Source organism: Rhinolophus sinicus, linkage group LG02, assembly GCF_036562045.2.
Source record: "Rhinolophus sinicus isolate RSC01 linkage group LG02, ASM3656204v1, whole genome shotgun sequence".
NCBI classification, from domain to species: Eukaryota; Metazoa; Chordata; class Mammalia; order Chiroptera; family Rhinolophidae; genus Rhinolophus; species Rhinolophus sinicus.
In genome coordinates, this window is record NC_133752.1 from 140,416,745 (window position 1) to 140,444,342 (window position 27,598).

At 41.2% G+C, this 27,598-nt stretch overlaps 1 protein-coding gene across 1 annotated transcript in view; it reads left to right on the forward strand.

Annotated features, from left to right (window-relative positions):
- The first annotated feature begins 1,793 nt into the window (after window positions 1–1,793).
- Window positions 1,794–27,598, forward strand: part of PPM1H (protein phosphatase, Mg2+/Mn2+ dependent 1H) — a 236,017-nt gene continuing 210,212 nt past the window's right edge. Inside the window, exon 1 of the mRNA XM_019732426.2 lies at window positions 1,794–2,487. Within this exon, the coding sequence (XP_019587985.1) occupies window positions 2,243–2,487 (245 nt within the window). The 5' untranslated portion in view covers window positions 1,794–2,242. The remainder of the gene's footprint in view (window positions 2,488–27,598) is intronic.

Below are 27,598 nucleotides of genomic sequence, written 5' to 3' on the forward strand. Positions count from 1 at the left end.
GGGGAAATGTTTCGGAGTATTCTACTTTCTCATTTGCAGTTCTGTACTATTGGATTTTGTTTATTGATTGACCATGATTAGGTACTCTTTTTAAATTGAAAATAAATCAGACAGGAAATTTTTTAAAAATCCTATTTCTAGTAAATACACAAAGTGAAATTAAGGGAACAAGATATTAAATTCATCTCAGTAGAGGTTAGTTAACTGAGGTATCCAAAGGACATGGTTAAAAGGTAATTGTTTTACAACTATAGCTTGAAAACGGGATTCTAATTGTATAGGAGTCCTTGGATTCCAGACTCTCTGGATGTTTAGGCACTACATAGAGGTTTCCCATCGGAATCAGTTTATAGTTTAACAAAGCAAAAGTTGAGAAGATCGGTTTGCTCATTTAGATTTTGCAGCGTTTAGAATCATGCCCCAAAATTTAAAATTAAAGGGGCCAAGATAAAACTGTGTTTGTGTTCTGTGAAAAGTAATAAAATAACTCATTGATAGAAATGGAATTTCACTAAAGGTTGAATGTTTTGTTTTTTACATAATTACGTAATAGATAGTAAACTGGAGTACCTATTCATGAAAAAGACAAATGGGGAAATGCCTTAAAAAATATCATAGATACTGAAAAAAAGGAATCGATAAGGTTTACCCAGGCCACACCTAAAAGCAAAGATTCCAATTTCTCCTCAGAGAATTATCTTTCCCCCTAGCACCTGGGCAGCTTCCGCCTTCCCACTCCTGGAGAATGACAGCCTGCATTCCCTCCTGAACTCCAGGGGAGTGCTCAGTGCATAACTCCACAAGGAACACAGAATCCTGGCAAATTAAATGGTAGGTAAACACAGGAACAGGACAGGATACAGAAAAAGTAAACATGAACAGGAAATAGCTCTTTTGCCAAAAAAAAAAAAAAAAAAAATTTAAGTCAATACTTAACAAATGTTACCCCAATGAAGCACATTCATGGGGTTTTCTCAAACATTTTTCTGTTTTCTTTTAATACAACATCACCAAATCATTGCAAACATTTATTCATTTTTACTTTAGCATTTGAGTCGCTATGTTCTATTTAAATTACTTTAGTTTTAAAGGGCCCTTAGATAATTTTGTAACAATGTTTCGAAGTAAGAAAAGGCTACGTATATTAAGTGCCTCAATAGTAAACAGGGTCAACTTTGAAAAGATACTCATGTTGCTATGTTTGAGGAAAATGCTTGTACAAATTTATTAAGCAGTTAAATACTACATATATAAAATACTTCTTGCTTCTGATTTCTTAGAGCTCTTTTGTTTTCTTCTCCATTAAGCTTATTCTGGGTTTGAAACAGGGTTTGCTCCACAGATAATGATGCTTGTGGTGGTAATGAGAGAAAAAGAAAAGTAATTCCAGAAATGCCTAGGGAGAAACTTTGAATGATTCTTGTGCAACCATTGCAGTCTTTTTTTTCTTTAAAGCTCTGAAAAGTCTGTCACACCAGGCATTCCTCATCTCCACTGCAGGACTTGGAGCCGTCCCACCAGGATTCCACCTGTCTCCCCTTTCCCCTTCAGCTCTCCAAGTTTCCTTTCCCAGAGGCGTAGGCAGCATTCCTCCGAGAGTGGATTCCTCAACTTGGCTTTTCCTGGCTGCCTGGCTTCACGTGACGTCCCCTAACACCTGTACCGGCTACAGCTAACAGCGCCCCCATCCCCTCCGCCAGGTACCGACCCGGCCTGCCTCCCTCTTCCACAGGAGGTCACGGACCTGGTGCCAGCCTCGCTCGGGCCGGCAGGGGAGGGGCTGAGCTCCGGCCACAACAGCAGCTAGAGCCCTTGCAGCCTGATTATCACATGACTCGACGGCGACGGTAGCCGTGGCAGCAGCCTTGCCGGCTCCGCGGGCTCTCCTGGTGGTCTCAGTTGTGCTCACGCAGGAGTCGAGCACAGCCGGCAGGGAAGGGACCTGCTGCAGCTGCGGCCGCCCAGCGGCTCCCGGAGCGCGCGGCGTCGCTCCCTGCCCCGCCGGCCCGCTCCATGCCTCTCGGTTGCGGAAGTGTAGCGGGGGGAGGCGGCAGCACCGAGCGCGGGAGGCCCGAGCTCGGCCCCCTGCAGCTCTAGGCTCTGGGAGTCGCGCGGCGCGTCCCAGCGGCCCGGCTGCTCGTGCGCCCGGCGCCCGCCGCAGCCTGCATGCCCCGCGCTGCGCCTCGCCGGGCCCGGGTCTCCGCCTCCCGCTCGCACCGCTGCTGCCGGGCGCCAGAGTAATATGCTCACTCGAGTGAAATCTGCCGTGGCCAATTTCATGGGCGGCATCATGGCTGGCAGCTCAGGCTCCGAGCACGGCGGCGGCGGCTGCGGAGGCTCGGACCTGCCCCTGCGTTTTCCCTACGGGCGACCGGAGTTCCTCGGGCTGTCTCAGGACGAAGTGGAGTGCAGCGCCGACCACATCGCCCGCCCCATCCTCATCCTCAAGGAGACCCGGCGGCTGCCTTGGGCCACTGGCTACGCAGAGTGAGTGCAGCGACACCGGTCTCCGCGCGGCCCTTCCCCGCACGCTTCCAGCCTTCCTCTCTCCTTGTTCCTCCGCCCCAGGGCTCTCTGGCTGCCGGCGTCCAGGCCTCGGCGGGTACCTCTTAACTTGCACTGGCCATTTCTGCCTTCTCCCACTCCCCTTTCCCCCAAACCCAAGGACGCGGCGTAGTGGTGGTAGATTGATGGGTGCAGCGCTGGGCCGTGGGAAGGCTAAGGTTGGACGGGTCTGTGATTCGGGGGGTTATCACACTTGGAATAAAGTGCGCAGACCAGTTTTTGCTGAAGTTTGAAACAGAGCCGGGAAATCTAGCATCTGTGCAGCCCCCCCACTCAATCTTTGCGCTTCTGCCTGAAGTTTGTGGGGCACAGCCTGGAGGAGCCGTCCCTGCGCCGGGGAGGGAGGGGGTGGCGGATGTCCGAGCCCTGGAGGCGGCCGCGTTGGCTGTCGTGGTTGCACATTTCAGAAGGTCTCAGTTTCTCCCACTTCAGCCTAACAGCTCCTATTCGCTTCTCCTTTAGCAGGGAGTAAAACTCTGCGCGTTCGTTAAACGCCAATACTATTTCCCCCCAATCTTTGGGCAGGGGTCAGCTTATTTCAGATATTTAATGATAGCAATGTGGTATTCAGCTTTGGCGATTGTGTGAGCCTTTGAGTGATTTACTATTTCAAGAACAGATTGAGTTGGGTTGACAACCTGGCGTGGAACTGGGAAAGGAGGGAGGATTTTAGTGGCCTCTGCCCCACTCTACGGCTACTCCTCCATTGACTGTTAATGACCATCTTATGAATGGTAGGATATGTAATGTTTCTCCTCCTATTCAGCGGTATGAAACTGGCAAACTCAGAAGGTGGGATTTAGAAGACCGAGCTCCGGGGTTAATAGTGACCTGGTGGGTGCAAAAGTGCACGTAAAACCCCTATGCCTGGCACACCTGCCCCTTTTCCTTTAACTCAGTCCGCTCTGTAATCTTGGCCCTTCTCTACCCCTGCACAGCCTTGCCCGCTGATTGGTTCATCCAGTAACCAATCATCTCTCCCGACGCCTGGGTGCTTTGATGCTGACCCTGTTCTGGTGGCCCGGATACCCCAGGGCAGGCATGATTCCCGACGCTCCGGGTTCCGGTGCGAGAGATGACCTGGAAGATGCTCTGCCTAGAATATCGAATTCTCTTTTCCTTCCTCTTTCATCATATAACAGTTTCTCTACGGGCTGAAATAGAAAATGTGTATAAATGGGGGAGATAGCTGGAGTGTGAAAGATAAGAAACAAGTGAAAGTGATGGATGCTAAAACAATAAAAATTAACATATAATGAAGGATAGGCGAGGTAGAGAACTTTGGGGGTGAGGAAATACAAAATTGCTTTGTGACTTCCAGGAGAAAACCAAAACAAAAATAAACACCTGTGTAAGGAAGACTTAAAGGAGGGAAAAGTGCCTGCCAAAACATACCAAGCACTGTTTCTTGACTTAAATAAGAAAAAAATTGTTTAAAAGCCCATTTGGACCCTTTGCAAGATAAGCAACTTGGAGACATACTCCATCCTGCAATTGTGTAGATGGGGCCCTGTGCCTGCCAAAAACCTGAATATGTTGGATTCAGTTGTCCCTTGAGTGGTTTTCCAGGGCAAGGGCACCTGTCTGAGGGGCAGAAAAACAGGCAAATGGTGAGAAAGTTATAAGAGAGGTAAAGGAAGATGCTAAAACACGGAATGTAGAAGCTACTTGGACACAATAAAACGGGTACCTCAGGTAAGCAGGAAGGAAAGGGGGGAAAAAACCCACCAGTTTCAGAATGTTTGGATCCTATGGTGGTCACATGATAGGCCAAGGGCTGAAAAAAATATAAGGTTACCTGCAATGAGACATGTGGGAGATAGTACTTACAGGGCTCTACCTTCTAGCTGGGCCTCAGTTTCTTTATCTCTAAGAAGCTTATCATTTCCTAGACCAGGACAAGAAAGATGTTCAACTTGAAGGTTAGAGGGGCCACTGTAAAATGTTTAATTTTTTAAAGTAGTTATAAAAGTAGTACATACTTGTTAATTCAAGCAAAGCCCCGTATACAAATATAAGCTTCCCCCACTACCCCTCACTCCCTAAGGGTAATGACAGTTCAGTCTTTGAGTGGTGTGTATGCCTTTCTATACTTAGATGCACCTATATATATGTATCATGCCTTTCTTTTTTCTTCCCCAAATATGCTCGTACTAAGCATGTTATTCTGTAACGTTTGCACAAAATACAGTGTCATGGACTTTATTCCAAGTCAATACATATAGAATTACCTCATTAAAAAAATGTATACATATTACTAATAATAGCTAATAACATAATGCTTAGTGTTTAATGCTTACACTATTTCCCAAGATTGTATCATAATCATTTAATTCTCACAACAACCCTATAAGGTAGGCAGGCACTACCATTTGCATTTTATAAATGAAGATACAGAGGCACGGGATGGCTAAGCAACTTGCCCAGAGTCATACTCCCTTTGCAGAGCCTGTATTTGAACCCAAGCAGTCTGCCTCTGGAACCCACAACAACAAACTGCCTTCTTACAGTGGATGAAATAAATGATGGTGCATCCGTCTGTACCCACGGTTAATCACTAGCTTGCTGCCTCTCTGTCAGATGTACTGTACCACTTCCTCAAACCTTGAACTATATATAGTTTATCTTCCTACAAAAATACATCTTGAATAATCAAAATGGCTGAAATAGGGAAGGGGAGAGAAAGACAAGTGGGAACTTGTCTTTGTGGTCAGAAGCTGCTACCCGTAATACTGCCCTTTGCTACAGGATGTACTGGGAGGAGGAATTGTCTTTGTTCTAGAGGGCACTTGAGAAGAAGAGCATTGGTAGGAAGATTCTTGCTCAGAGAGTGGGGATAAGAGAGATGCTAGTGAGTCAAGGCCTGAGTCAGAAGTGGTTTGCTTACCTTTCTAGAAAAATGAGCTACTTTCTAAGCTTTCCTGGGGAGGAAGAATTGGCATCACTTGGTGAGTGAGTGAGGAATTAAAGAGTGGAGCTCCAGTGTTGATGACCTTTTAGATGGTAGAAAAATTGAGAAGTGGTTTATTGGTTGCCACTGACTGTTAATCCCTTTCAAGAAGAGATACTCTATAGGTTATAGAACTAGAGAATTAGCTTATGCAATCCCAGTGAGACTTGGGGATCCAGAAACCGAAGACCCTCGTTTATTAATAGTTACTGGCATTGGGCTAGATGGAATTTCCCGGCTCCTCAAAAGCTTTCCTATGTGGCTGAAAAGTTTAGCCGCTTGATTAAGGGCTATGTGCTAGGTTGTAGAGCTCTGTAAAGCACTGCAGTTATAGGTAACATTCACAGAGCTAAAAACTTTCCCCAAACTTGCATTAATGAGTTTTATTTTTGAGTTTGGCTTTGAAATCACTGACAGCCTGTTAGATCTGCTCAGAGAGAGCCCAGGGGAGGCAACAGTCTGACCCAGAGACTCCACCCAGCAGCTACTTCCTTTCTCTCTCCCCAAGTTTAAATACCACCCAAGTGGTCCCGGTGCTTCAGAGACCTGAAGTTGGTTCAGTTTTTAATGGATGAGCAGCCCATTTTGACTTTTTTTCCATCTTGACCTCTTTGTCCAACCTTTCTCCTGTTGATGGTCAGTTGGATTTAGACATACAAGTGAGCATGGAGTTTGTGCCTGAAACTACAGCAGTAGAGAATGGCGAAGAATGTGCAGTGCTCTGTATGTGAAAGCGTCATATTCAGGTTTTTATCAGTGATCAATTTCTTTGCTTCTGCAGAAAGGATAGATAATAATTACAGCATAATTTTACTTAGGTTATAACTGTAACTATGCAATTCTTTTTTCTACCCTAGTACCTTTCTTATACAAGTGCCCTAGATGTGGGTACAAAACAAAGTTATCTTCAGTTTCTGTCAAATGCATAACATAAGTTCTTTGTGTCTCACAAAGTTCAAAATTGTGAAATTTTGGATAAAATCATCTTATTTAAATCCTGCAAACAGCCTGTAAGTATTTGGATTTATTTGGGAATCTATAGGTTGTTCTGTCTCCCCAGTCATTGGCACTAATTAGCAATTAAATTACCAGTAAATCCCATCAGTTGCCTGGGCAGTGATGTTAACAGAAAAAACACTAGTTCTCTCTTTCCTAAAGTTCAGGATGATCCGGGTCTTTCTTTTTCCATTCTAACCTCCTCTACTACACCCACCCCTCCTTAAACATCTTAGCAGAGCTCCTGCCTGGGAACTTATTGATTAACTTGCAAGAACCTCCAGGTTCTGCATTTCTTGTGTGATAAAAAAAGAAATGTGTGTTGGGGGTCTCTTATTTAACAGAGCTCTCCAAGGCACTTATTTGCAGATGATTCAAAAGTCCAAAGTAGTCTAAAATATTTCTCTTACATTTCTGGTAACCTGTATAAGATATTTTCCTATTTTAAAGCAGGTGGCTAAGCTCTCCATTTTTCAAATGCAACATTATAATGAACTCATCCCCATGAGGGTGTAGCTCCTGGATTGTCCTTTCACTTAGAAAACTGCTTCCTTCAAAGACTAGTGATGCTTCAAGCAGACGATTTAACCATTCTGAGGGGTTGTGTTTATTATCCTGTGTGTCAGCCTTAGTTAGGTAAACATCATCTCTGATACGCCCTACCACAAAGTGCTTCTTAATGATCATTACAGCAATATCAATGGATAACTTAAAACTGCATACTAGAATTGTTTTCTCAAAATACATTATTGAAGATAATTGACATATAACATTAGTTTCAGGTATACAACATAATTCTACATATGTGTATATTGTGAAATAATCACAGTAAGTCTGGTTAACACCCTTCGCGACATATAGTTACAATTTTTTTTCTTGTGATGAGAACCTTTAAGATTTACTCTTAACAACTTTCAAATATGCAATATAGGATTATTAACCAAGCTGTACATTATATCCTCAGGACTTATTTATTTTATAACTAGAATACCTTTTGACCCCCTTCACCCATTTTCTTTCACACTTCCACCTCCTCCCTTTCCCTACAACCAGCAATCTGTTCTCTGTATGAGTTTGGGTTTCATTTTTATTTTTATTGTTGTATTTTTTATTTTTATTTATTTTTTTAGATTTCATATATAAGTGAAATCATATGGTATTTGCCTTTCTCTGTCTGACTTATTTCACTTAGCAATGCCCTTGCGATCCATCCATGTTGTCCCAAATGGCAGGATTTCCTTCTTTTTTTGTGGGTGAATAATATTTCTGTGTGTGCTTCCTTCAAAGCACTTCTGTATGTGTGTGTGTGTGTGTGTGTGTGTGTATGTGTATGTATGTATGTATATATATGTGTATATATGTATATATGTGTGTATATACATCACATCTTTATTCATCAATGGATACTGAGGCTGCTTCCATATCTTAGCTATTGTAAATAATACTGCATTAAACATGGGGATACAGATACCTTTTTGAGTTAGTGTTTTCATTTCTTTCGGCTAAACATGTAGAAGTGGAATAGCTGGATCATATGGTAGTTCTATATTTAATTTTTTGAGAAACCTTCATACTATTTTCCATAGTGGCTGCACCAATTTACATCCCCACCAACAATGTACAAGGGTTCCCTTTTTTCTGCATTCTCACCAACACTAGTTATCTCTTGTCTTTTTAATAGCCATTCTAATAGGTGTGAGGTGATAACTCATTGTGATTTTGAATTTTATTTTCCTGATCATTAGTGTTGAGCACCTTTTCATGTACCTGTTGGTCATCTATATGTCTTCTTTGGAAAAATGTTATTTATATCCTCTGTCCATTTTTAAAATCAGATTATCTTTTTGCTTTTGAATTGTATGAGTTATTTTATATTTTGGATATTAACCTCTTATCAGATACATGATTTGCAAATATTTTCTTTCAGTAGGTTGCCTTTTCATTTTGTTGATGGTTTCTTTTGTTGTGCAGGAGCTTTTTAGTTTGATGTAGTCCCCCTTGTTTATTTTTGCTTTTGTTGCCTTTCCTTTGGCATCAAATCCAAAGAATCATCTCCAAGACTGATGTCAAGGAGCTTACCACCTGTATTTTCTTCTAGGAGTTTTGTGGTTTCAAGTCTTACATTTAAGTCTTTATTTTGAGTTAATTTTTGTATATAGTGTAAGATAGTCGTCCAGTTTCATTCTTTTGTATGTAGCTGTTCAGTTTTCCCAACACCACATACTTAAGAGACTGACCTTTCCCCATTGTATATTCTTATCTTATTTATTGTAAATTAATTAACCACATATGTGTGGGTTTACTTCTGGACTCTCTATTCTGTTCCATTGATCTGTGTGTCTGTTTTTATGCCAGTACCATATTGTTTTGATTACTATAGCTTTGTAATATAATTTGAAATCAGGAAGTGTGATGCCTCTAGCTTTGTTCTTCTTTCTCAAGATTGTTTTTGCTATTTGGGGTCTCTTGTAGTTCCATACAAATTTTAGGATTGTTTGTTCTATTTCTGTGAAAAATGCCATTGGATAGAGATTGCAGTGAATCTGTACATATCATTTTGGGTAGTATGGACATTTTAATGTTTTTTTCAGTACACGAGCATGAAATATCTTTCCATTTATTAGTGTCTTCTTAAATTTCTTTCATCAGTGTCTTATAGTTTTCAGTGTATAGGTCTTTCATCTCCTTGGTTAAATTTATTCCTAGGTATTTTATTGTTTTTGATGCAATTGTAAATGGGATTGTTTTCTTAATTTATCTTTATGATAGTTCATTATTAGTATATAGAAACATAACTGATTTTTGTATATCAATTTTGTATCCTGTAACTTTATTTTATTTATCATTTCTAACAGTTTTTTTGGTGAAGTCTTTAGGGTTCACGATATGCGAGTGTAATATCATGTCATCTGTAACTTGTGATAGTTTTTACATCTTTCTTTCTGATTGAGATAACTTTTATTTCTTTTTATTGCCTAATTGCTCTGATTAGGACTTCCACTATTCTGAATAAAAGTGGGGGAGAGTTGGGTATCCTTGTCTTGTTCCTTCATCGTAGAGGAAGAGCTTTTAGCTTTTTACTATTGGTATGATGTTAGCTGTGGGCTTCTCATAAGGCCTGCATTATGTTGAAGTACATTCCTTCTATACCCACTTTGTTGAGAGTTTTTATCATTAATGGATGTTGAGTTTTGTCATATGCTTTTTCTGCATTTATTGAGATGATTATATGATTTTGTCCTTCATTAGTGTGGCGTAGCACATTGATTTATGTATATTGAACCATCCTTGCATCCTTGCAATAAATTCCACTTGATCATGGTGTATGATTCTTTTAATGTATCATTGAATTTGATTAGCTGATATTTTGTTGAGGGGTTTTGCATCGATATTGTTCATCAGGGATGTAATTTTCTTTTACTGTGATGTCCTTGTCTGGTTTTGGTATCAGAGTAATGCTGGCTTTGTGAAATGAGTTTGGAAGTATTCCCTCTTCTAATTTTTTAGAAGAGTTTCAGAAGGAATGACAAGTTATTTTTAAAGGCAGATATCTTTAATTCTTGATATTTGGTAGAAATTAAAAAATCAAGTGCCTTTACAATTTTCTCTGGCTTGCCTAATTTGGACAGAGGATCAATATTTTTGTCTTTTGAATTGATGCCGTCATCTTTCAGGAAATAAACATCATTCATCTGCTTTCATTACTTCTCTCATTCAACCAATGAAATGATTGCATTCCTACTATGAGTCAGGCCTTGGTCTCATTCTGGGATCATAATATGACACAGTCATCATCCTCAAGAAAATTTTATGGCATAATCTTTCTCCCTTTAGTGTCATTTTTTGAAATTAAATTCAAATGAAGTCATGGACTATTAAGATTAAAAGAGACCAGTACTGGGGATAGGAATTTGATTTTAATGTCTTAATGCTTCTGAGCAATTACAAATCTCAGTATTAGGAGCCTTTAATCCACACCAGGGAAACAAACTGTTCTTTCCAGCAAGCATTGTCATTAGCTGCCAAGTTCTCTCTACCTGTATAAAGGCTGAGTAAGGAAAAAATTATTCTGACACTTGTAAAAATGGTAAGGAAGACTTTATTCAAGACTATTGCAATAGGGGCATTGTAATAGGGGAGAGACATCAAACTCAACTCCAAAAACAGCAAAGATAGCTGGGAATTCATAGCCAGTGAGCAATGAGTGAGGAGGTCAGTGGATGGAAAATTACTAAGAGGAGACTTCAAAGGTAGAGGAATTCTTACTGAAGGCAGGTCAAGGATTCATACAGCAAAGGTAGAAGATGAGGAAAGTGATCAGATATCATAGGTGATCAGATTTGTCTGCTAAATCGGATATATAATGTCATCAAAAAGAAGTGTTTAGTTTTTTGAAAATTCTATGATACTGATCCTTCTTTTCCTTATTTCTCACAAAGCCATAAAACCACGTATTTACCAGCCCTAGAGCATTCCCAAGGCTCTTTTCAGTTTTAAACTCTCAGAGTTCCTGGGATTAGGCTAAGAACCACTTTCTATCCAGGCTGAGTTTTTTCCCAGTGGAGCTTGCTGTCTCCTTTATTGTGATTACAATTTTGAATTATTTTCCCCCAGCACTTCACTATGAAAATTTTCAAACATGCACAAAAGATGAAATCATTATATAGTACTTCCTACCCATATGCCAACCGCTTAGATTCTACAATGCACATTTTGCTGTATTTGCTAACCATTTGCTTATCCATCAATACGTTCTTGTGAGTTTGAAGTGTATGTTTCCTTTAAGCCAATGGCTTTGGTTTATGCTATTAAGTATTTTCCACAGTAAAATAAAAATTAGGTTTGGGTAGCTTTGACATTCTCAGTTGGGAAAACCACCAAACAGCTGAGTCCTCATACATGTGAGTGGGGGGACCCCAGAATTAACTTTTACAACATGGGCACCCTAACAATACTCACTCAGTCTGTACACTTTCCATAACAGCATTCACATAACTGAGAGCTTTACATAGGGGCAAATTGGAAAGTAGAAATAGATAACACATCTCTTTGCTATGCTCCTGTTTAAATAAATCAATAGGAAATTTAAGACTTGAGTCACTCCTCTTTTCAGCTGGTTAGCAAGTCAGTTGAATACCATCGGAGGTGTGCTTCGTTTAGTAAAGACTTTGGAATGTGTTGCCTGAAGCATGCTTATAATAAAGACACCATTTGCTGTGTTTTCCTTAACTTCTGACGTAGATATTGTCCTCTAGGAGGCTTAGGGAAATCAAAGTACCTGCTTAATTGCTCTTTTTTCCTGTGTGGTCAGATCAGTTGGGTATCTGGAATGTGAATCTATAGTGTTTTCTTTGTCATACTGTTTCTGACAGTTTTCTCTCAATGGCTGTAACATTTAAATGCTTCCCTGTATTTTCTTTCTGGTGTGGGCTTTCTGCTTCCCTTTTTATAAGAGAACATAATGATACCACCAACTTACCTCTGTATAACTCTGCATGATTATTAAATCCCCGCCTGTTTAATGAAAGCATTAACCCATGCTTAATGAAAGCAAAAATGAGGCCCAGAGAGAACCTAAGTTACTTTAGAATCTCATGTGGTCCCAGGATCCTGGTGACTACAAGGGAGTCATTGAACCTGACCATTCGTCGTGTTAAATTATTCATTAATAAAAACACATCGTGTTCCTGTTAACAAAATGTCACAGAAGAGAGCTGTAATGGATTTTGTTACTTAAAGGAAACTAATAAGGCCTAATCTCCAGATGGTTTTAAATTGGATAAGGCCGTATTAACACCTCAAGTGCTGTATAAAACGATGCTTTTCAAAGCTTTTAAAAATACAGCTGACCCTTGAACAACACGGGTTTGAACTCTGCAGTCCACTTCTATGCTGATCCCCCCCCCCCCCCAATAAGTGCCTGTACTGTTTTGGATTCGTGGCTGGGAGTGTATGGATGCAGAGGGCCAGCTGTGTGCATTGATCTGCACCATTTTATGTAAGAGACTTGAGCATCTGTGGATTTGGGGATCCGCAGGGGTGAGGGTGGGGTCTTAGCTGCCTAGAAGTGCGGAAATATACTTAGGAATTCTGAATTATAGGGCTTAAATCATGAGCCCGGTGTTATGAGAAAGCCCCTTTTACAATGTACTTTGGGAGTTCTGTTACCTAAGTTCTTCAGCAGCGTCAAGTTTTTCAGATTTCAATGGAATTTTTCAAGGTGTAGTAAACTTTGAGGGCCAGCAGTGCTAGCAGCATCAGTGTGACATTCGTTTGCTGCTCTTCAGCATCATGGGTTCTTGCAGTGACTGTCCTCTGGAGTGTGAGCGTCGATGATGGGCACAGGTCAGGTCCAATGGAGTCTTGCAGGAAGGGTGGTGTAATCAGTCATCACCGGGCCAAGGTGTGGAGAGAGAGTCCATTTGCCAAGCTGAGGATCAAAGTGGTTTGTGTACTCTACTGTCCTTTCAGGGAGTTGACACGTAGACATTTAAGCTATTAAAAAATGGTGCCTCTTTACCATTTCACCTTTTTCATGTAATTATAGAAAGAAAACGAAATCTCAAGTGATAAATTGATTTTTTAAAATAAAAATGCTGTGGATTATTGAATTGCTATATTTAAGTAGTCTGCTATGGTGTACTGATGGTCCTTCTATGCCTTTTTTTTTTTAACTTTTATTTATTTTAAGTGTGTTTTTCCAGGACCCATCAGCTCCAAGTCAAGTAGTTGTTTCAATCTAGTTGTGGAGGGTGCAGCTCACAGTGGCCGATGCGGGGATCAAACCAGCAACCTTGTTGATAACAGCACTGCGCTCGAACCAGCTGAGCCAACCGGCTGCCCCTATGCCTTTTTGAGAAGGTGTACATTGATCAATTATATTTAAACACACAGCAGGCAAAAATAAAAGAAAGTAAGTGTTTAGTAGGAAACAAATTTTAAGGTACAGTGAATATGAATAGCCCATAGAGGATGTGAGGGAGGGAGTGAACCAAACTCGTATTACTACTGTAAAGAAGTATTAAGAGGTTCTTTTTTATATATATATAAAAGAGGAAATAGCTACAATATTTTGTTGCAAATAAATAGCCTATGAGATTGAACTCTAAAATATAAATTTGGAAAAAACGAGCCATTTTATTAGTTTTTTAGAACAGCATTTGCCCTGTGAGGTGGGTTTAGAGAGCCAGATTAGATGGCCTCTTGGCACCCTTCCCTGTGCTTATTCATGATGGGGCCATGCTGCCCTGTTGTTAGAACCAGGTGTCCAAGCTGGGCTGCTGATTCAGTGCAGCAGCAAATGGGAAGAGAAGAATTGGCACCTCCGACTGCAGCAGCTGGTGTTTATTTTATAAAATATCTAGGTGCTCAGATGGGAATTGCATGGGCCCATAGTTAAAGCCCAGCCTCTCCTCCACTTCCTGTGCCCCAGGTCATCAGGTCATTGCTGACTGAGGCCACCTGGCCTCACCTTACATACCACCTGAAGCCCTGTCTGCTGTCGTGCAAGCCTCAGAAGGTGCCATGGAGTGGCATTGGTCTCCAGGAGGGGTGTGGATTCCCTCCAGTCCTCGTTCCCAACCTTCTCACTGTTACGGACCCTTTTATTTTTAATTTTATTTTTCTTGCATGGATCCCTTGTGAAAGATTTTGTCCAGCAACTATATAAAATAATTATTAAGTTGCTCCCTTAAAAAATTTTTGAACCAGACACATACTGTCTTCTAGTTAGCAGGCAATTGAGCTAACATTTGAGCCAAAAGCAAAGGATTAACCTAGTTTCAGTAAACATATGAGTCCTTATTGCCCAGAATCTATTTTTCATTAGCTTTTTTTTCACCCTTCAATATGTAAAATAGCTCAGGTCTCCTGTTGCTACCTTCCCAGATCCTTAAGGAGCCTGGACCACAAGCTGAAACTCTGCCAACAATCTTACCTTGTGCACCACCTCTGGGTTTTCAGCCAGGTGTACTCAGGTTCCTGTCAAGATCATTTTGTTTGGGTTTCAAATGTGTGAACACCTTCCTTGAGCCCATTACTTCAAAGTCCCAAATGCCCTTTTCCGGTTGAAAAACTACGTTTTAATAGTTTTATTTTCTTGGCTCGCAAAAGTCCTGCTAGTTGCCTGCTAGAGACCTGGTGCTTGTCAGCTGCGAGTTTAATTAAACTCGTGCTGAGAATATTATCTTTTTCTAGCAGGCCTTTGACTCTTGGGCAAAAGTTTATGTTGTAAAAATTTCTGTCAATCACTGACTCTGGGCGAGAAGAACCTGACACATCTTTAGGTGTCTTGTAACCTGTCAAGGTGGAGGAAGGCACTGATCAGTCAGGAACACAGAATTAATTTTTAAAAATTATGCACTTTTTTTTCTCATTGCGGAATTGATGTGTGTTCATTGTAGGCATTTTCAAATTCTCAGACGTGCTACGGAGAACATAAACATCCATGAATTCTGTCACTCAATTAACTTTAATTGATCATTTGTATCTCTAAGTACATTTGTATTTACAAAATGGGATAATTCTACATACCGATTAGTTTTTTCACTTCAAATGGATCAACTATTTTTCCATGTAAATAAATATTGTACTCAGTCATTTTTAATAGCTGCATTGTATTTCATTTATGGTTTTAACATACATTTTTTTCCCTTGGTGTTAACCAATATTTTACTATTAAAAACGGTCCTGGGATGAATATCCTTGTGGATAAGGATTAATTTGAAAAGTGACATTTTTCTGGGAAAAATGTTCAGATTGAACTTTTCCAGTATTTCTAGTGACATTATTTAATAGTTTGAAAAGATCAATGTTAAGATTAAAATTATTTTGAGAAAATGTCAGTTATGTACTTTATTTTAAAGTACTTTACCAAAGTATTGTTTTGGTGAGCCAGGATTACTCATTTAAGAAACATTGCTTCTTTTTTATATTTAGGATTAAACAGTAAGTTTTAGAGAAATGACGTTTAAGGAGTAATTTAATAACTTACTCTGAAGAACTGCCCAATGATTCTATCTTTCTCCAGAACTAAAGGATTGGCTAGCATGCATTGGCTATCATGCATTTCATAATGGGTAACATTTCATTTTTATTTGTTTTAACTTTTTAATCTTGAGGGTGTGGGCATTATCATATACATTTTATTTTATTTTATTTTTTTACAAAGTTTGTATTAGTTTCAGGGGTACACTATAGTTATTCAACATTTATATACCTAAAGAAGTGATCAACAGATAGGTCCAGCAACCATCTGACACTGTACCACACAATCACAATATTATTGACTATATTCTCTATGCTGTACATTACATCCCCATGACTTACTATTTTTTAAAATGTTATATTCAGGTGTACAGCACAGTGGTCAGGCATTTATGTAATCTATGAAGTGATTCCCCCCAATAAGCCCAATACTCATAATCTTTACATAATAAGCCCAGTGCACCCTACATAATCTTTACATCATTATTGATTATATTTCCCGTACTGTATTTCACATCCCCGTGACTATTTTGTGACTGTCAATTTGTACTTCTTAATCCCTTCATCTTTCTCACCCAATCCCCACCCTACCCCCCTCCCATCAAGCAATATAATATACATTTTAATTCCTCCAGTACTTAATATAGAGCCATATACACTGATGCTCAAATATATAGACCTGAAATTGTGGGGACATAATCAAAATAGTTCTTTCAATTTCACATGAAGGAAAGATCACCTTTTTTCTATAGGCTGATTTCAAATCATATGGTCAATTCCTGGGAATACAACAGTTATCATAGTACTTAGAAATTTCAAACATTCATCTGCTTAGTAAATGTTTGTTGGAGGCATTACATCATACTTTGCATCTGGACTATCCTTTGTTGAAATGGGGGAAAACTATATCCAGCTTTCCTGCTGTTAGCTGGAGGTAAGCAGTACGAAAAGATCCAGCTGGCAAAAGTAGATTTCTTGGTATATATGAATGACTGGCGAGGAATGGGAAGTCTGTGTAGATACTGAGTTCAGAAACCATTGAAGTGTCTGCACATTATCAATCCTTTCTCTGCCCTCTTGCCTGTTTTTGTTTTTTTGGTATATTCATAATGCACCTGCTCACTAATCCTTTCTCTGTACACAAGTTAAAGCATTATTAAATTAGACACAATCATGATTTAGTTCATTTATGGACTGGATTATTTATGCTGAAGTTTGCAGTTTGCTTTTGAGACAAAAACTCAAAGTCACCCAAGGTGTCTTTGGCCCATTTCACTCTCTGTCCAAACCCAAGCCAATTACCTTCTTATTTAAAATCATGTACATGTAGCTATGAACCCACTAGGATAAAGAAATTCTGTATTAAAGGTTAGTTTCATTAATTAATTTCTACTCCTATATTGGTATTGGTTCTTGAGCTGACCTGAAGAACTTTTTTTGTGTTTGTCAGCTATATGTGAGTATAAATAATATTTGCTACATTGGAATTTAAAAAATATTTATAAATTCATTTAAAAATAAACATTTTTATTGAAAAGTAACCATGTTTTCCAAAACCAAAACCAATTTAGTAAGTGTAGCATCGTTATACACTTGCAAGCCTCTTTAGTGTCTGGCGTAATAGAAGACAGCTGGATTCTTACCTGCTTCTGCATTTAATCTGTTGTACTATCACACTCTTGGGTCTACTCCACTCATACTCCTGAGAGGAGGAGAGTGAAAAAGGAAAGTAACACCATAGCATTATGGTGAAAATCTTTTTGACCTTACGTATCCCTTGAAAGGGCTTGGAGGCCCCCATGGGTCCCCAGACCATACTTTGAGAACTATTAGTGCAGAGGATAAAAAGTTAGCATCATTTTGTATCTTATTTTTTAACTGTATTTTACAGAGAGAATAACTTAGACTACTTTTTAAAGGTTATGGTGGAATGTAGTGCTTCCACTTCTGACATGAGTGTTTGTATTGATTCAGGAGGACACTTTTCCACACTCCTTGTGCTCTTTCTTCCAGGTGTAGAGTACTTTTCTCCAGAGTTTGGGCTGTTTACAACTGTTGGACAGTTGGGGCGGTGGGGTTGGGGGCGGTGGTGTGTGGTAGTATTACCCGTCTTTAACAGTTAATAATAAAAATGACAGGGGCCAGAATTCTCTAGAGTTAGGGCTAAGAACAAGTCTGAGCATTTCAGATTATGGCAACTCTGAGATTATTTAGTAGTAGCGTTGCCCTGGTTTTCTTTGTATCATTATCATACATTTACTGTATACTTTACGTGGGCTAAGGGACAAAAGATGCAGAGGTTTGAACCTTAAGAGGTTCAGATTTTTGTTGGGAAGATGAATCATGAAAAGATAAAACCTCAGCATAGTGTGACAGGGGAGTAGCATGGTGCTGGGAGGAAATTAGTACCTCGAAGAGGCAGCTTGAGGTCGTCTTGGCTCCTCTTCTAACCAGCTTGTGCTTTGTCATGATGGCTCTCTTTTTTAGTCCTCAGTTGTCTTATTTCTAAAATGAGGTCATTGACTCAGTCCCTTCTGGCTATGAGGGGCTGAGGGGGTAAGGGACTCCACAGAAGTTGTGCACTGACTAATTCCTACTGACTTTTAAGTAGGATACTTGTATACAGTTCATGAAAAGTACTGCTTTTTCATTAGCCGCTTTGGCTTTCTTAAATAAGAGCTCTGAAGGATACGTAGGCTGAAGATACATTTTCGTAAAAGGTGGACGTGAAATGAAAGTCTGATTACATTTGATTTAATGATCCAAGTTTCTAAATCTAACAGCGTGGCAAACCAAGGATGGTGAAATGGCGACTTAAGCCTGGAGGCTGGCCTTTCCTTGCCCACCCTGTACAGCACTGAAGGAATGAACACAAAGCACTGAAGGAATGAGCACAGATTATATCATTGTTTCTAGAACAAACAAAATAAAAACAAACTTTTAAATAAACAGCCTATCCTGGATAAAGAGGGGCTAAAATTTTAGGCTTTTTCCTCCTTAACTTTTTTTGAGTAATGATACAGTTACTATATTGTCCAGAAGTGTTATGATTTGAGCTATTTATCTAAAAGGAGAAATGCTTCAAAATTTTATCAGTGTAACAGATACAGTTAGTGTGGTGATGATTCCACCATAATTGGTTCCTGTTGGCTCTACTCTGGGATGTCCTTTTGTGAGGCATGATTCAGTTACAGCCAAATTGTAATTTATAATGTTACATACCATGTTTCCCCGAAAAGAAGACCTAACCGGAAAATAAGCCCTAGCATGGTTTTTCAAGGTGACATCCCCTGAACATAAGCCCTAATGCGTCTTTTGGAGCAAAAATTAATAGAAGACCCAGTTTTATTTTTGGGGAAACACGGTAGATGTCTGAATCAAGTCTATGAAAAGTTGAAAAAAATGTGAAATTGGTTGAGACCTCTTACTGATCCTTCCAGAAAAAAAAGGGGAATGAAGATCACGGCCTGTTTTGAATGTAGTCACTCTTGTTGCCTTATAGTAGGTGACCTGAGGACATCCCGATGTTCTCGGAATTGGGCTGTCACTGGTGCAGAGCTAATGTCCTCCACGTTGGCAGCTGAATTGCTGTGGAAAGCAGCTGTGTTTGATGTAATTTTGATCAATACTTTGTACTTCTATGTGACCCTGCAGTCACTGTATCACTCTACTCTTCTTAGCGTCTCTGATCCAAGAGTACAGGACATGGTGTCTTGCTTGAGATTTGGTTTTGAAAATTCATGTAAGTCAAATTGTATTTTAAAAGCACCAGGAAGCTTGCTACTTAAAATATGTCCTGCTGGATATAGTTGCACAATGTCGAGAATAGTTCTGTTAATCAGCATTGGTTCTTTGTGAGTTGAACTTGACTGCATTTTTCTAAAGTGGTCTGTTCATTTCAGACATTAAGTGACCAGCAGCTAGCTAGCATCGATAATTCCTTGTAGGTCATCAGGGGTAAGTGGCTGAGGATTAGTGGATGGAACTCTGCCTTCCTCAGCTTCTTCCCCAATGTGCTTTTTGATACCCTTATAGGATTGATTTATTTTACGTTTCGGTATCTTTGTTCATATCAGAACTGCTTGAACTTCCATTTTTATGGTAGAGTTATTCTGATTTAAATAGAACTATTCAAAACTGTACTCCACTAATTTTCACACACACACACAATCACACAAATACATTCTTTTGAGTGTTTGAACTTAAATTACATTTAAGAACTTAAATTACATATCCTTTCCTGAAATATTAATTTTTACTGTATCTCAAAGCAGTGAGTTTCCTCATCTGTAAAGCTAATTTTGCAGCTTTATAAGAAACTAAGTAGTTATTCTGTCAATATAATTGGCTAAGTATTTACGAATTGAAGGGTGAGCCATCTCCATTTCATTCCATGTGAAAAGCATTCAAGCTTTTCAGAGTAGGTTATAGGACAGACACCAAAACCAAAACAAGTGTTTAGATTGTGTTATGTTTGTCAAATAAACAATTTGTTAAAGTTCTGTTTATTAAAGAAAATAATATATCATCAACAATGTCCGTTTTTAATAAGCCATGGTGGGTGCAGCGTGAAACAGACTATTTCAGTCAAGTTGGCAGAAAACATTAAGTTAATTCAGTTTTCAGTCAGTTAACATTTATTAAACCTCCACTGAACATAAGGCTGTGAAAGTTAAAAAAAATGCATTCCCTATCTTCAAGAAGTTCACAGATTAGAAGGGGAGACATTATGCACGTAACTATAATACAGTGAGCTTCTGCGATTAAAAAATTGATGAAATGCAAAGGGAACCTAGCAAATGGGGTCCAGGAAGGGGCTTAGTTCTTTCTGGGGAAAATGGGAAGGGAGTTGGCAAAGCTGACATTGACCTAACCTTTGAGGAATGAGTGTTGGCTACAGGAGGCAGATGAAGGAGACAACAGTGTGAGGAAAAGCATGGCTGTATGAAAGTGGCTATTTCTGGGAATTAGAATAATCCTCGTGATTATTTGTAGGTATACATTTGTAGAGGATCCTCAGAGGAAATCCTCGCCTGATACCTGCACCACCTGGCACTAGACAGAGAACGATTCTCCTTTCTTATGGAAAGAGTGGGTGCTGATAAGATTTTGATTGCTCTTCATGTCAAGCACGGCCTCTGGAACCTCCCTGTAAGAGTGTGCTGCTCTTCATTATGGTAAAAGGAACACATCTGGATGTTGCCTCTGTGTTTAGGAATCCTGCTGGGCTGCTCTTGGGATGTGCACCATGACATTATGTACTGCGGAGTGGAGGGGAAGTGGGAGGGAAGTTAGATCTTACCTGCTTCTTGGATAAGATCTTGTGGGATTTGTCATGGATGGAGGTCTAAGGTGAATTCACTAAGGACCACAACTTTGCTACAGGGAAGGTAATAATGAGGAGGCATATCGCCCTCATTTGCTGGTAGGATCCCCTGGAGATGTCCTGCAGGAGTTCGGTTGCAGTCTGTGCCACGTCACGCTGCACCCCCCCCCCCCCCGCCACACACACACACACACACACACACACACACACCTGCCTGATATGAGAATCACCAAAGGAGCAGAGCTCCTGCTGGGGTGCAGGACCCTAGAACTCCCGAAGGCCCCATTGCAGACACTGCTGATAGTGCCTGCATTTGACAAGAAATAAAGGGCCACTGAAACTCTAAGCCCATTTTTCTTTTACCCCTGGGTTTCTGACTCATTGCAATTAAAATCAGAGTAAGACCTATTCCAGAAAGTGTCAGACCTTAAAAGAGAAGTGGACAGCTCAGACGCAGGGCAGAAAGCTGAAAAAGGAGATTGAGATGAAGATTGTGAAGGCCCTTGTATCTCAGGATAAGGAACTTTATACCATAAGCAGTGAGCAGCCACAAGGATTTTTTTTTTTAAGTAAGCAGGTATTGGGAATGATATGATGCAGTTTGTATTTGGGAAAAATAACGGGCAGGCATGGGAGATAAACATAGAGGTGAAGGTGCGGTATGATGGTGAGATGGAAGAAAGGCCTGTTTATATTAGGTATAAAACCAGCAGATTATGGGGATTGATTGGGAATGAGGAAGAGCTGTGTGGTAGAGACAGCGAGTGCTCACTGTTCTCTGATTATCCTTTTGTCTGGGCACATGGGCGGCTTATACTCTTCTCTGTTTTCAGCCAGGTGAGCCCATGTGACATATTCTGGCCAGTGTGTTGTGAGCAGAAACCGAGTGTCATTTCTAGGCTGAAGCACTTAAGTGTCACTGGAAGACCTTCCAGCATCATCTTCTTCTTGTGCAATAACGAGGAGGCTGTGTGTTTCAGATAGTTCGTTCAGCTCCTGGTTGGGGGAGCCTGAGTCAGCTGAGTCTCTGTAGAGAGGACAGTTGCCCTGTAGAGCTGTTCAGGTCTATAGTGATCAACATTTGTAGCATGAAGCTGCTGATATTTAGGGGATGTTTGTTGCCACAGCCTATCCTAACATATTCTGACTAAAACATGGTGATCGTTGGTAGCATGCATTTGTAGATGGAACCTATAGTAGAAAAACAGATTTTCCTTATTGTCATGTGGGGCAGTCTGCGGGGTCTCTGGTCCCACTCCCCACATAAGAACGCAGGACATGGTGAGGCCAAAAAGGAACACCCACAGAGCCATAGGTAGGGGAGTTATACCACAATAGTCTCGCTGGCGGCTGGGTTGGAGACGTAGGAGGCAGGAGCCACACTATCTGCAACCCACCATCCACTTGTCTCTGCCAAACAATCTCACTTGCTAGCAATCCGCTTCTCTACAATCTGCAATCCACACTCCGCCGCTTGCTAGCTCAGCCACCATCTTCTTGCTAGCCCCCATTTTCCGCTAGCGTAGCCATGGCAGTTATGTTAGTGGCCAGTGGCTCACTGGTTAGAGCTGACGGCCAACTAGTCACAGCTGATGGCCATCCAATCACAGTTGATGGCCATTTACTACCTGAAGCAGCACCTTTCCACCTGACGGCAAGAGCCTGGAAACTGCACTCCTGGCTCTGTCCCCACACTTACTGTGTTCCTTTATATTTTTAAGAGGTGCCACCTGAGAAATAAAACCCTGCATACATGCTGAGTTAGAATTAGGTAGGTTTCTTTCTGTGATTTCTTAGCGCTTTTAATACACTGTGGTGACATTTGAAACTTCAAGCTGAGGGAGAGTATGCATTGCTTCCTAAACTTATCTGACTATGAAATCACCTTTTTGGGCAAGTGCACTTATTAACATTTTGAGGAGCACAGTTAAGGAAATACCAGGTTACACAATTGTAATGGTCCAGGCATAAAACTAATTGCATAAGTTTTATTTTTATTTGCAAGAAGAGCCCTCGACTGGAAAGCAAAGATAGATTTGGGGGGGAAATGGAAAGGATTGGCAGTAGTGGGACTTACTAGATATTTAAACGAAGAGTAAAGAGATTATATTATTTCAGTATACCAACTTATTTCCAGTTGATTCCTTACCAGTCTCCACAGTGCCTTTCCAGACCGTTGTTCTTTCCTCAAGCCATCAGTCCCATTTCTAACCCTCTTCGTGTTGGCAGAGGGTCTTAACCTTCCTACCTTACTGAATCTCTGTTTGACATGAGCTCCTCTTCCAGTCCACCTTGGAATGTCTTTAACAGCATTCCTTTTATTTCCCGCTGTCTCAGACGGAGAAATGTTGTGCCAAAAGTGTTAACATACCTCCCCTCTCCTCACACACACACACACACACACACACACACACACACTCACTCACTCACTCTTTGTGCCGTCTTCCATTTCCTCCATTTGTTAGTTTGCGTCTTTTCCTCTCCATCGCCTCCCCCTGTGCCTATAGATGTATTAAGTCATTGTTATTGGGTGAAACAGCACATCTCCTCTTCTAGTCTGCATCAACCCTTCAAATTACTATTGCTCTCTTTTGGTAACCCCTATATTTCCTTCCTTACGGACAAACATGTTTGGAATGCCTACTCTGTGCCAAGAACTCTTCTGGGTGCCAGGGACACAAAGACAAATAAGATAAGCCTCTTCCAGTGGGATGAGACATCCAACTGAACAGGCCACTGCAGTGGAGTGTGGCAGTGTTATGACACGGTGTGGCACAGGGCATCATGGGGTGCCAAGCAGGAGCACAGAGCTAGGCTGGGCGTATCAGAGAGGCAATCTCACAGGAGATGAGTGATCCTTAAAGAAGTTAGCCAGCCAGTGCAGGGGCTGGAGGGGAGAACAAGTGTCGGTGCATGGAAAGGTGAGAGTAGGATGGACTTCAGAAACTGGGTGGCCTCCATGCATTGTTTCAACATTAATGCTGCTTAGAAAGAGGTGCACCAGAGGACACCAGTGAGTTTTTATGTTCAAATGGTCGCTTAAAAAATTTGTTCATCCTCCGTGTCCTCATTGGAGCAGTAATGGTTGCTGCTCACTCTCTAGTCCATGAATTCTTTTATCTCTTAACTTGTGGTCCTTTTTCTAATTTTCTAACCATGCTCCTTTTCTCAGAAATCTCCCTTCAATACTGGTGTTCCCGAGCTCGCCAGCCCTCTCCCCCTTCTCTTCACCCTCGCCATTAGCAGTTTTTTTATCCATACAACTTTCTTTGGAATTTGAATTTATCTTCAGCCTTGCCTTTCCTCGCATGGTCCCCTGTGCCGTGACCATCCCTTCACTGTGCCTGCCCATATCATATGCTTTGCATGAGTCTGAATTTGTATTTGTTTGAAATGTGAGTATAAATTATAGGCATTTAAAAAGAACATGGTAGCTTCTCTATGCCCACATATCGTTCACGAGCTAATAGTTTTTGACAGTGCCAGGTGGAAGCAGGTGGATAATGCTGAGACCTCTTGTGCCAATACCTATGAACAGCTGGGGAACAAATCTGCTTTTAGTTTCTAGAGCTATTGGGTTGTTAATAAAATTCTGTTATGTAGGTTTTCTGGGAACACGTATTGTCTTATTGTCCAGTTACATCACGGTAGATTCTGTTTTTGGTGAATTGCCATATAATGAGCAATAACCTGCATTTGTCTTGTTAGCTTTGTTAGAGCAGACAATTAGTTGAGTATATTGATTCAGTGTTATCTTTTGGGATGCCGTAGGTAGAATGTTAACTACTCTTGTAGAATGTTTACATTTCTGCCAAACCTCCTGTCGTGCGGGGTGGCCTGCAGGGTCTCAGCTCCCTTCACTGCTCCCCACACATAGAACACAAGACATGGTCAGGCCAAAAAGGAACACCCACGGAGCCATAGATAGGGGAGTCATACTACTATATTCTCGCTGGTGGCTGGGTTTGAGACACAGGAAGCAGGAGCCACACTGTTTGCAACCCCCACTGCGCCGCTTGCTAGCTCAGCCACCATCTCCTTGCTAGCCCCCATTTTCTGCTAGCGTAGCCACAGCAGTTATATTAGTGGCCAATGGCTCACTGGTTACAGCTGATGGCCATCCAATCACAGTTGATGGCCATTTACTACCTGAGCCAGCACCTTTCCACGTGAGGCCGAGAACCTGGAAACTGCACTCCTGGCTCTGTCCCCACACTTCCTGTGGTGTGGTCACTAATGCTATTCACCCATTTTTTCCAGTTCTCCTCATCCTGGGCACATGGCTGTTCACCATCTCCCCTTCCTCACCAAATGGTGACCCTCTAGATTGTGGAGGCTCAGTCCTCTGTTGAAGAGACATGGAGCCAACTTGAAATGGACGTGCAGAGTGTGTGAAAAATAAAACTGTGTCACCGCAGCATAATATAGCCCATTCTCAGTGATGTGCTTTGGCAAATTTTGTCAGTATTTGGAAAATTAAAGTTAATGGTTGCCTGGGGTATAAAAGTGGTTCTATATTTTCTTAATATCTCAGGTAGTACATTGGGACTGTGAAAAAGAATTCTCTGGTGGATGAATGGTGTTCTAGCGTGTTAAATGGGTTTCACTCTTATCTGAATTTCTAATTAGAGTCCTTTAATATAATCACCATTTTGTGGCATAACAGGCTCTTAAGAGAATTATGAAATAGATGTCATCTTTTCATTTTTATTGAAAAAGGGAAACAGGTAAGTTACTGAAAGATTTAATAAGGATAGTCAACAAATGTGGCCAGGTGCTGTGGAGGACTTTGGGTTTTAATGGTAACCAGGATAAAACCTGGACCTTTAAGAACTTAATCTAGCAGAGGAGATAAACTGCAATTAAAGCGTTAGATGATAAGTGTTATTATCATCTAAGGGAAGCTTAGGATGTGAAGGACGAAGGGGGGGGGGCGCCCTAACGCTGAGTCGTGCTGTTGGGTTTTCTTAGGGAGGTGACATTTGTTCAACTGAGGTTAGATGCCTGCTCTGTGCCAGGTAATGTGATGGCTGTTGGGGCTACAGCAGAGAAGAAAAGCATGGTCCTGCCCTTGCAGCACTTATTGCTGAGTGGTGATGAGTGGGGGTTAGCCAACACATTCTCTGAGGTGGAGGCCCGTGTGCAAAGGCTGGGGTTGTGCGATGCAGCTGGAGAGGAGCCCGGGACCAGAGGTTGAAGAGCTTCACACACAAATAAAAACTCCAGACATACTTGTTAAGTAATGGTCAGTAAATAAATTGTACAAGATAACACACACATTTCCTGAAAATACAATATCTTACGCCAAAAAACACACACAAAAAAACAGATTTTGAATGCTATATTTGATTAAGAAACTTGTTAAATTGAAAGTTGCCTTTGGGGAGAATAAGGAGAACTCGATGTAGTAGGGTTTAAATATTTGGCAAACGGGGGTAGTTTTTAGCTTGTAATATTGTTGGGGGGGAGGGGGGGAAGAGGAGTCATGGATGATGCCCGAGTTTTGGGTCCCATAGGAAGTTGGGGAGGCCAGGCAGGCAGAGGACCTGGTGTTGTGTTGTCTTTGCTCCACAGTCGCTGAGCCCAAGTTCCAATCCCAAATCAGGTGCTTCTAGGTGACACTTAATGGCAGTTTCCACATCTGTGAGCCGGGGATTAGTGGTAACTCATTGGGTACTTGAAAGGATTAAGCAAATGTGGGAAAAAGAAAGCGGTGGTAAATAGGTAATTCGTACTTACTTGTTTAACCTGTACTCCACTCTTACTGGAATCAGGGCAAGGTCTGCATCTGTTTTGTTTACTGCTCTTTTCCCAGCCCTCATCAAGGCCTGGCACATAAATGCAGTACAACTCCCAATAATGAAATAAAGGGGTTCTGGAGGAGAAGAAATGTCATTTTTCCCTCTACCCTTCTAAATTCTTGGTTGAGACTTTCCCACCCTGTCGTGCGGGGAGGCCTGTGGGGTCTCTGCTCCCGCTCCCCACACAAGAACACAGGACATGGTGAGGCCAAAAAGGAACACCCACGGAGCCATAGATGGGGGAGTCATACCACTATATTCTCGCTGGCGGCATCCGCCTCTCTGCAATCCGCTCTTTCTAGCCCAGCCACCATCTTCTTGCTAGCCCCCATTTTTTTCTCTGTCTGCTAGCACAGCCACAGCAGTTATATTAGTGGCCAATGGCTCACTGGTTACAGCTGACGGCCAACTAGCCACAGCTGATGGCCATGCAATCACAGTTGATGGCCATTTACTACCTGAGCCAGCACCTGTCTATGTGAGGCCGAGAGCCTGGAAACTGCTTTTTGGGGTTCTGTCCCCACACACCCCCATCATAAAATTCATATTGACAGGAGTGAAACAAGTTTAATAACATGTATACCTCCTGTACACATGGGAGAGATGCAGGAAAACTGAGTGTCTTCCCTGAGAGGGCCCAAGACATCACTTTAAATACCTTCCTCAGCTAAAGACAAAAGATGTGAGGGTGTGGTGGAGATGGTGGGGAGCCAGTTACAGGAGGTTTTCCGGGAAAAGCGCAGGCCAAGAAGACAAGGTTGTTTCACAGATTTAAATCATTGTCTTCTCCACTGATAAGAGTTTCTAGAGATTTAGAGTCATCCTTCCTTTTCTGGCACTCAGAGGGAGCCACCCTTACAAATAAGATTTCCTTTATACATGTAAATGTCTCTTACAAAAGGGTAATTTGTACTAGGTTTGCAGAACGTTTCCTGTTTGCTTTTTCTTAAAAATAACCAGCTCAAGATAACCCTT